The 10,967-nt window shown below is 29.6% G+C and overlaps 1 protein-coding gene across 7 annotated transcripts in view; it reads left to right on the forward strand.

Annotated features, from left to right (window-relative positions):
- The window catches only part of LOC102678727 (spermidine synthase), a 4,899-nt gene extending 947 nt beyond the window's left edge, over nucleotides 1–3,952 (forward strand). For 4 of the 7 annotated variants that reach the window (XM_006619589.2, XM_006619588.2, XM_006619587.2 and 1 more), the window contains exons 2-6: nucleotides 1,072–1,268; nucleotides 1,717–1,837; nucleotides 2,033–2,279; nucleotides 2,521–2,750; nucleotides 2,892–3,952. In XM_006619589.2, coding sequence (XP_006619652.1) covers nucleotides 1,138–1,268; nucleotides 1,717–1,837; nucleotides 2,033–2,279; nucleotides 2,521–2,750; nucleotides 2,892–3,044 — 882 coding nt within the window. In that variant the 5' untranslated portion in view covers nucleotides 1,072–1,137 and the 3' untranslated portion in view covers nucleotides 3,045–3,952. Of the gene's footprint in view, nucleotides 1–671; nucleotides 1,269–1,716; nucleotides 1,838–2,032; nucleotides 2,280–2,520; nucleotides 2,751–2,891 lie in introns of those variants that run through there. The other 3 variants (XM_031512367.1, XM_031512369.1, XM_006619590.2) reach the window with 3 other exon arrangements.
- The last annotated feature ends 7,015 nt before the right edge of the window (nucleotides 3,953–10,967 follow it).

A 10,967-nucleotide genomic window follows, 5' to 3' on the forward strand; every position in this document is an offset into this window, starting at 1 on the left:
ATAAAATAAATAAATAAAAATGAATATCGAATATGTTAAATATAATTTTAAATATAGTTTATAAAAATTAAATATAATAAAAATTGTGCTTCGCTAAAAATTAATAAAATTATGAATGAAAAAAAGGAGAGAAGAAACTTGTTTTTATCGTTAAATTGTACTAGAATTAAGAAGGACTTAGCTAAATACACGTGATTAAATAATACATGTGATATTTATACATTAAGTTTCAATAATTTAGAATATACTATTTCATAAAAAAACAAAATCGAATGTTTATACATAATCAAGAAAGAAATCAAGAATTTGTACTATTAATTTCAAGTTGATAAGAAAAATTAATCGAAAATTAATAAAACTAAAACTATGATCCAAAATTTTTGAATTGTGTTTATTATCTGAATTCTTCAACTGCTAATTAATAGTCGAATGTTTACATTTATACACGTGGCTTTCTACTTTATAAGACATAATGCTTAAGACACCTGATATAATGTTTATTTGTCAAACGTTTTCCAAATAATCAAATTTACTTAAATTTATAATATAAAATTATTTTCTTTAAACGATCAGATGACACATAAATTAAAATCAATAATATCAATAATAATTAAAACCATTTAAAGCAATTAAATTTCAAAGAATTACTTCTTTCTTCTTACACTTGTCTCTCACACTTTTCTTTTAGAATATCATCGCATATAATTTTTACATTTAACCGCTTAACAATAAGTATTCAAATCTTCACACGATTATTTCCCTTTGCATTAACAACAACTCCTTTTCATCCATTCACAACAAAAACTGTTTTTTTTCGGGGAAAAGGTTAATAACGTGACAAACAACAACACGTATAAAGCAAGCTATATACCGGGTCAACAGCTGGATACTAGCAGCACGAATACACGAGTGACAAACGAGTTTCGCCATTTCTTCTTTCAAGTTACCCGCTCCGGAGTTGTAGTGGAAGTGGCGATCCGTGTCGTAGGGAAACATGTTTGGCCGCATAAAAAAGTTAGCACTTTTATTTTCCTCGTCCACGATTAACCGACCGACGGTGTCTACTTCCAGTTGAATCTCGAAACCGTGAACGGACACCGGTGTGGTAAACCGAGAACAAGAGGCGGAAAAAGAGAAATGGATGCGATCAAACCTGGATGGTTCAGTGAAATTAACGATCTGTGGCCAGGTGTATCATTGTCCCTCGAGGTCGTCAAGGTACTCCATCGAGAACGATCGCAGTATCAGGACGTGATGGTGCTCGAAACGTAAATATTGCGCATTTACTTATTTTCCTTTGGGGTTCTTGCTTAAATAAAATAATTAGAGGAAATTAAAGGATTGCTTTGAAATATGATTGGAAATGTGATATTGGAAAAGGAATATATCGAAATTAAAATTTAAAAAAATAAAGATATATCAAAATTTATTTTTTCTATGTTATCGATATTTTCAATATTTTTATTCTAATAATGTGTGAATGTTTTTATAAAATTAATTTACAATTTAATAATTTAAAAGTAATTATATGGATATATATATTTTTGAATGCTATAATTTCTTTATCTTTTTTTTTTTTTTTGTTAAGAAAAATATTAATGAAAATATATGAATTCTAAAAATAGAAAAAAAGAAAGCAGAAAGGAATTGAAGTTGAAGTAAGTTAGTGATTTGTCATTATTTCAAAAGGAACTTGTTTTAATTACACGTATACAGGAAATCACATGGAAGGACCCTAATTTTAGATGGTATCATTCAATGCACGGAGAGAGACGAGTTTTCGTATCAGGAGATGATTGCTTTCCTACCATTGTGCAGCCATCCAAATCCAAAAACTGTAAGTTTCTATGTGGATCAAATATTTTAAAAACAAGAATCTCTAATATTATATTATCTTCTTATAGTACTTTTTATACATTCTTTTTAATTATTCTTAATTATTCTAGTGTTTTTTTTTCTTTATTTCAATTAAAATTAAAATTAAAAATTGTAACAAGCCCATTATCCTCCTTTGCGTTTCTATTTTTGTCAGGTTTTGATAGTTGGAGGTGGAGATGGCGGAGTTGCTCGTGAGGTAGCCAAACATCCACAGGTAGAACGGATCGTGCAAGTGGAAATCGACCCAAAAGTGTTGGAGGTATCGAAAAAGTACTTGCCCTCGATGGGTGTCGGACTGGATCATCCTAAAGTCACGCTTAACATAGGCGATGGTTTTCAATTCTTGAAGCAACATAGTGGGCAATTTGACGTTATAATCACCGATAGCAGTGACCCAGTCGGTAAGTAGATTTCTTATAATTAAAAATATATTATGAACACGTGAACACGTGTCATCGAATGTCAATGAATAAATATTATTAAATATAAAATTAATACATTATCAAATATCATATTTGTAAATGGAAGATTTATGTGAATGATACATTTCATAAAATAAGAAATATGATACAAACATTTTTTTTGTGCGAATGAAATTTTCGTTGATAAAAACGAGATGAAAAATGTTTATTAATTTAATAGGTCCGGCAGAGTGTCTATTTCAAGAATCATACTTTAATCTGATGAAAAGTGCATTGAAACCAGGTGGAATCGTTTGCAGTCAAGCGGGAACTGCATGGTTAAATCTCGATCACGTGACACAAACGTTACAACGTTGTAAATCTTTATTTCCGGTTGCATCTTATGGTGTTGTTTCCGTGCCTACCTACCCTACAGGTCAAATTGGATTCGTGCTCGGGGGATTAAATCCTGTAAATTCACATTTCAATTTTTTCTCTTTACTATACTTCTTTACTTTTTCCTATATTTTTCTTAATATATATAATTTTATTTCTTCACACAATGATATATCTTCAAGTGTGAGATTAAACATAAATATATGTATATTTCAGGAAACGAATTTCAAAGAGCCAACAAAAGTTTTCAACGACACCGAGCTTGACCAGATGAACATGAAATACTATAATGATCAAGTGCATCGAGCAGCATTTATTCTTCCAAGGTTTATAACAAAAGCGTTGGACAAGGCACTCGCTAAAAACTAGTCATCGAATATCTCTTAAAGAAATAATTTAAAACTTTTTTTTAAAATTGAAGACTTTTAACACATCGGAAATATCATTGTCGTCGCTTATTATTCAACTACCTCGTAACAAATCGTGAAATCATAATATCATCAAATATCTTATATCGTTTCAATCCACATTATTGAGTATATTTCGCATCAACTTTTTTAATTGTTCACAAATGATTTCACAGAATAATTAAATAATCCAATTAAATAATTTAAATACCCTGTTAAATTCTTTAAGTCCTGATTTACGTATTTTTTTTCTTTTTTTTTTTTACCAAATTTTTGTATCAAATATTCGAAAATTATTCGAGAAATAAATGTTCTGAATATTTTTATGTATAATTTTTCTATATTGCAATCAAATTCTATAGAATATTTATAGTTTCACGAGTAAGTATCGTAAGGACTTAAAGAATTAAAATCATACATACATATCGCACTTTTGTCATTCATTACACAAATAATGATAAAGAAATGGAAACACACAGTTTCCAATGATCCACGACAATGAAATGTTAGAAACTCTTTATTATTTTTTAATATAATTAGGGCTAATACCTACATTCGAGAATAGTCGTTGTAATATAATTATAATAAAACAATATTCATCGTCATAATCATCTCGTAGCTGTACGTACATTGTAATTAATAATAATAATAATAATATTAATAATAATAATAATAATAATAATAATAATAATAATAAACCAATAATATATCTAATATAATAATATAATATAATATTACAACTCGTATAACATTCCACGATAAGATTTAATCGTATTAATTGTATTAAATACAATGGATTAAAAATATCCTGTATATAAATCTGGATTGTCAAAAAACAATGAATACAAAGTGTTTTAAAATTTGTAAAAACCGTCTCTCTTTCTCTCTCTCTCTCTCTCTTTCTCTGCGCTTTCTTCCTTTTTTAACATCTTAATGACATATACATATTTAATACATAATAATATATAGAGAATTATCTATCATTTCCTCCAGGTTTATTATTTGTATTTATATAATATTTAATTTTCTATATATCATGGCACTCTATAAGTATATATGTATATAAAATAAAAATACGATTGGCGATCGTTTTGAAAATATATAACACTAAATGCAATAATGTATATACATATACATATATATTTATTTTATTATACTTGTATATAGATCCCTTTGAAAAAAAAAAGTATTTAACAATAATAATAAGAAATCTGTCTCCTCGCTTTTTTCTTTTTCTTTTTTTTTTTTTTTTCCTCTGAGAATGTTTGTTTTTTCGTACAAAGGGATCTTCGTTTCTCTTTTTTTCCTTTTTTTTCTTTTTTTCTTTTTTTTCTTTTTTTTTTTTTTTTTCCTCTGAGAATGTTTGTTTTTTCGTACAAAGGGATCTTCGTTTCTCTTTTTTTCCTTTTTTTTCTTTTTTTCTTTTTTTTCTTTTTTTTTTTTTTTTTCCTCTGAGAATGTTTGTTTTTTCGTACAAAGGGATCTTCGTTTCTCTTTTTTTCCTTTTTTTTCTTTTTTTCTTTTTTTTCTTTTTTTTTTTTTTTTTCCTCTGAGAATGTTTGTTTTTTCGTACAAAGGGATCTTCGTTTCTCTTTTTTTCCTTTTTTTTTTTTTTTTCTTTTTTTTTTTTTTTTTTGCAATCATGCTATCGAACATTAGTAAAGCATCTGATATTTTTGGTAATATACGAAAATCTTACGAATTTCTCTACGTAGCACGTGAAAAAAAGCGGCAGCTCATTAGACTCAGGCACTTTTTCTTTTTCACCATTTATGGATTCGTCAAATCTTTTTCTTTCCTTTTTACGCGAAATATTTATCTAACATCTATGTACAAATTCTTCACTTAGCTTCGAAAGACTAACGATAATTGCACTAATCAATCACTTGGAACAGGTCTGTGCAGACCTTCCAATCAATTTTCAAGAATATTTTTTTCACGCTTTGAAACATCTTCTTTTCTTTCCTCTATCTAAATCGAATTACTTTTCTTCTCAAGTTCAAACACATGATCAAGAAAAAAATATATAAAGAAATTACTTAGAAGTAAAATGCTTAGAAGTAATAGAGCTGTTATATAAATTCCAATATATAAAATTGTTCAAAATTTGTAAAAACGTATAAAATTGATATATTTCTCGTGTATAAAGTGATCTTTTATATATAAATCTAAAATTGAAAAAGAAAAAATTTTTTACAAATGCTTATTTTAATTCGACAATGATTCCATGATATTGAATGATACAATATCCATATAATTGAATTAATTATATTTAATAAAAATCATAATTCGTGTTTAATTTCAAGAGAATTAAAGATTTTGTTTCTAATTATGACTTTTAATTAAAAGCACAAATATATTTTCTATTTAAAATTCTTTTTTAACATATACTTCACTTTTATAAAAGATTATTGGCATTTTTATACAAATTTCATTAAAATATCTATATATATATATATTATAATTATACTTTAATCAAGCCTCTTTAAATGTGCATAACTTTTATATTAATTTTCATTACGGTGTTTATATTATTTTTTTCTTTTTCTTGTCAAAAAAGCTTAATCTTCGCAGTAACAAAAATAAATGATCTATTCTAGGACGTTTCACGATAAATATTTTGTCCAATTTTTGTTATAATGTTTTTTATATGTTCAGCAGTTATTTGTTCTTTTAGTTATTTTATCTAATTTTATTCTATTGCTATTTTATTTGTTATTGTTAATTGCATTTAATATGATACAAGATGATTCTAAAAATTAAAAAAACTTTATGATTTAATTTAATGAAAAATAATTTTCACATCATAAAATATAGTTACTATTTAACTCTAACTTAATATCTAAATTTCTTGAGAAATAGAGATTTTTATCTTTAAAAAATCCAACAATAAGAAAAGAATGAAATTATGTGCAATCATCTATTCATTAAAATTAAATGAATAAATCATACAAATTATTGTATGACACTTTTTTTTTTAAATATTTTACAATTGCACAATTTTATGAAGAAAAAAAATGTAGTAAATAATTTAACATTTGTTGTATTTGTACCGCTTTTATAAAAAAAAAATATATATATATAAGAAGAAAAAAGATAAAAAAGATAGTCTTTTCATTTAACTATCCAATATATATCTCATTTATATATCTTTTCCTATTCAAATTTGCTCGCATTAAAATTTGTTAAAATCTACTTGAAACTTAGAATTATCCTACGTAGTACTCATGTGCAAGATTTGGCGATACATAAGATTTTACAAATCTTTGTGTTACGTTTTGTTATGTTGTGTTAGATTTAAAAAAGCTGATGATCAAATCTCTTATTAAAGTGTAAAAAATAACCACCAAATTATCAAGCCATCGTATATGATGAGCAACGAGTAAAAGATAATGTAAGAAAGACAATAAAGAAAGGTAATGAAGAAACATAAGTTCAAGTAACGATTACTAATTGTCAGAATGAACAAAGACTTAAATAATAATGTTAATCCCAAGAAAAACGGAAAATGTTAAGGGAAAACAGGTGAAGACTCTGTGGGATTAGACCACACATTGTCGGAAAATTAATAAAATTAAATGATATGTTGCTTTTCTTGTTAATCTGTGATCTTAAACTTAAAATTATGATAAATTAGATCTAAATTAAATCAGGTGTATAACGACTATTAAATCGTTTGTCTAGAAAACCAAAGAATAAAAAAAGAAACATCGATTCAAAGAAACATCTTTCTTCCTCTGATCTTGTATGATTATTCTCTTAATAGTTAAATATAAATATATATTTTAAAAAGTGCAGATTCTATGAAATTATCTTAAATCCATTAAACTCTTCCTCGAGAATGTAAATATAAATATTCTTGTGTAAATTTGCGTTCAATTGCATATTTTTTTCTCAAAAAATTATCTCAAAAGGAAGAGCAAAAGTAAATATTTTATCAAAGTAGTAAAAATCGTCGAAACAAAAAATGTGTAGAAAAATGTGCTTTGCAATTTTCTCCAACCATTGTTCGTGTTAAATTGATAAGTTCGTGGAAAAGATGGACGGTTATAGTCGAATCAAGAATTATTCTTATAAAATCTAATTGCGAAAGCATACAGTTAATTCTAGCTAAGGGCACTTTTCTATCGTATCATCGCAAAGATTATCATAGACTAATGCAATTCTATCATTATTATTTTGATGTATCGAGATAACAAAAGTGATAATATTTAGAAAATTCTGAATTTTCGAATATTTCTTGCCATTCGAATATATTTCTCTTTGAATATGTTTCATATTTATGGACGTAAATTTAATAATATTGCTTTCGAATGTAGAAATTTGAATATTCATCGAATATGTTCCACAATCGTATTCACAATCTATTGTTTGGAGTATTCGAAATACGATCAAAATTCCATTACAAAACTTCATGATTAATTACTTTTAAACGCAAGTCGTACGATTCTCCTTAACAAAATCTAATTTCTTTTTCAATGAATTGGCATTAATATTGATTTAAATTTATATTTTTCTTCTCTAATGTACTCTGCGTAGAGTGAACCTTCTCTGGACTGACCAGAGTCTGTCTATCCATAGAAAGTTGGCTAATATTGTGCGATGTAGAATGATGTTGATACATACTATAACTCATCTGTGATTGAGTCTCATAAGATCTGGTCTCGTATCTGGTTGTGTAGCTCTCATAGCCGCTCTGTTCAGGTTCTGTGTCAGTGTCAGCCAAGTCTGGCCGATTTTTATACTTGGCCTGTCGTATAGCGGTGAGTCTTCCTCTAGCTTCCTCCAGTTCTCTCTCAATACGCAGAACCTCTGATCTGGCATTTATCTCCTGAGCGATACCACCCACCATTCTGCGGTTCAGAATCAATGATCTGTCCTCTTCTTGCTGAATAGCCTGTTGAGCTGCTCGCACCAAGTTGTCTGTAGCGCGTTTCACAGCATTTCCAGCTGCTTGCAAACGCTTTGTGCTGTCGCTGTCCGGATCTGCCTTTACTTTACAAGCGACCAACAACTGTGCCGTGCTGCTAGCTACTTGTTTCGCGCTGGAAATCAATTTCTCCTCGGAGCTGACGCCCTGTACCAAAGCGTTTGCCGATTCCACGAGGCTGTGAGTCGCTGCTGCGACCATTCTCGCGGCAGAAATTAATCCTTCGGACCATTGGCCGTCGTCAGAACTGGTCAAAGGTGTTCGAGATACTTTCCCCGTTGCTATTAATTCTCTTTGAGCGGCACTGGCCGCTTTTATAAGCGCTGATGTTGCGGCAGCGATTGATTTGGCCGCCTCGAGGATCATTTCATCGAAGTTCATGTCTTCGTTTGCCTCCTGCAAGAGAGAAAACGAAACATATAGAAGAAGTTGGTTAACATTACACGAATTGAACGCTATTAAATATCGATGATACCTGAATAATTAAATATTATCTTACCATCAACGAATATTCGACGATTTTTCTGACCACCATAATAATATGTTTGATTCCTGGTCGATTCTTTAAAAAACAACCAAGAATATCAAACATATCTTACGGAAACCAGACGACTTGTTTAGGCTTTTACAGGATTTGTTTCGTATTATGTGTGTTTCTCAAATGAATAATTCTGTCTTTCCAATAACATCTTAAAACAAAACTCACCTGTATACTCCTTCTAGGTCTCAAGCTGGCGAGCTTCTTTGCAGCAGCATCGATGCTGGCAGCAGCCCCCAACAATTCATTTTCGGCAATGACCGTCGGATCGTCGGGATCCACCCAATCATTGCCCTTCAGCAATTCAGCAACGGCTACCAATTCGGTGACGCTTTGAGCTATCTTTCTACTAATCGGTGGCAGGGTGTGCTTCGCGTCACCGGATCTTGACGCAATTTGAAGGATGGCTTGCAACAATTCTCTATAATTAATAGCGACATCGTGGCCAGCTTGGAGCGTTCTGTCTCGCAACTCGGCCGTTTCAGCGCAATTATACGCGGCTCCTTTGCAAATTGTCAGCATGTCGCTAATGGCCTTCCGTCCCATGTTCGCAGCTGCGATTATGTCATCCTGTTTACAACTGTTTCCTGCAGCCACCGCCTTCGCAGTCGACATCGTGATGCTTTTCGTGCAACGAACGAGATCTTCAGGAGTCACGTTCGTTTTTTGGATCTCTTGGGTGTTCAACGCGCGGATCTCTTGAGCAATGGCCTCGATCGTCGATTCCAAAGCCCTGGTGCCACGAGTGTGCTCATCTTCCACCGCCTTCACCGTTTTCAACAGAGACGTAACGTTGGTCACCATCACCTGAAGATTAAAAGAAGAAAGGAAATTAATGTTTATGTTAATGAACAGATGCGACAATTTGGGTACAGTTTCTTATGTACTCATCAATTGATGAAGATGGATGTGAGAATTATCGATGAATATAATAATAATAATAATTATATATATATATCTAAAAATCATGTAATTTTAATGTAATAGAGATAATTAATAATTTTTACTATGCTTTTTATTTTTATCGATAATAAATTTTTCGATTACGTGATTTTTAGAGCGATTCCACAGCGAGAATGAGATATAAAATGTGTTATGAGGTTAATACAATTGTTATCAGTCGCGTGTTTTGAATAAAATGGCGATGATGAGATGTTCTGCTGCACAAGAACCTTGAGAAAAAGTTAATGTTTTTTTTTTCTTTGTACGTTGTTAGTGGATTTATGATATTATTCGCTGAAAAATATGATATTAGAAAATAAGATAAGCGTGAAATTAATCTCTTTTTTTTTACCTATTTTTTTCTTTTCAATTATTTTAATTCGAAATATTAGACGAATTTTTATTTAACGATATTTCCTATTTATCTCTATTTATCAATGTAAGAAATTTGTAAATGAGATTTACAAATTTAAAATAAGAAAACTAAGAAAATTTAAAATATTTATCACAAGATTATATAAATTAACTCGTTAATTTATTATTAAGAGTAAGAGAAATCATCGCGTTTAAAATTTTAATGTTACCCGTGTAAAAATTCTAATCTGCATAAAAATGTTATTATCATTTTTTAAATTCGCTTTAAGAAATGGCAAATAGAATATTAATTTTTCCAATTAGTCGACGAAGCATTAAAGCACGGATGCTATTAATCGTTAATGCACACACGTTTGCAATGTATAATGTACATACCTAAAAGTTGCTTTGTTTTAAAAAAAAAAAAAAAAAAAAAATTTCTGCCCACAGGATGGATTAATAATATACTGAAGTATGAAGGGGATAGAGTGCGAATACGAATTTTATGATTTTTATTTCCTCGTTACAAAAAGAAAAAAAAAAGGAACAGAGAGAAAAGGGGTTGAGAGAGAGAGAGAAAAAAAAAAAGAATCTCAGAAGGAAAGATGATGTATGATACAAAGTATAGTAAATAACCTCGACTAAAGCACGATACAATTGTTTCGCATAGCAAGAATGATGTCTACAATACGAATACGTGTGAATGACTAAAAAAGTACAGCAATAAGCGCATCGTGTCACTACCGTGTTTCTTTTAATATTATTAATAATTATCCGACTGTCGTATTATACTTATAACGTTCATCGTGTAGGAAACTATATATCATATGATATATGCTACAGTATCATACGAACAGTACATCGAAATTACAGTAAATCGAAACTATTCGAAAAGAACTTTAAAAGTGCAAATTTGAGAGTGCAAAGTCGTCACCAAGTTCTTTTTTTTAACAAATCGAGAAAAAGAGAAATTGTTTGATAATAACGTTGTTCTGTTGGAATTTTTTGCGAGTATTCATACGTTTTTCGTTTCGACCCTTTCGGTACTGCGCGTTAAAACTCATTGTCATTAAAAATTTCTAACATTTCTTAATTTCCCCCCTTGCTATATATATATATAT

Source organism: Apis dorsata, unplaced genomic scaffold (assembly GCF_000469605.1).
Source record: "Apis dorsata unplaced genomic scaffold, Apis dorsata 1.3 scaffold_425, whole genome shotgun sequence".
In the NCBI taxonomy this organism is placed as follows: domain Eukaryota; kingdom Metazoa; phylum Arthropoda; class Insecta; order Hymenoptera; family Apidae; genus Apis; species Apis dorsata.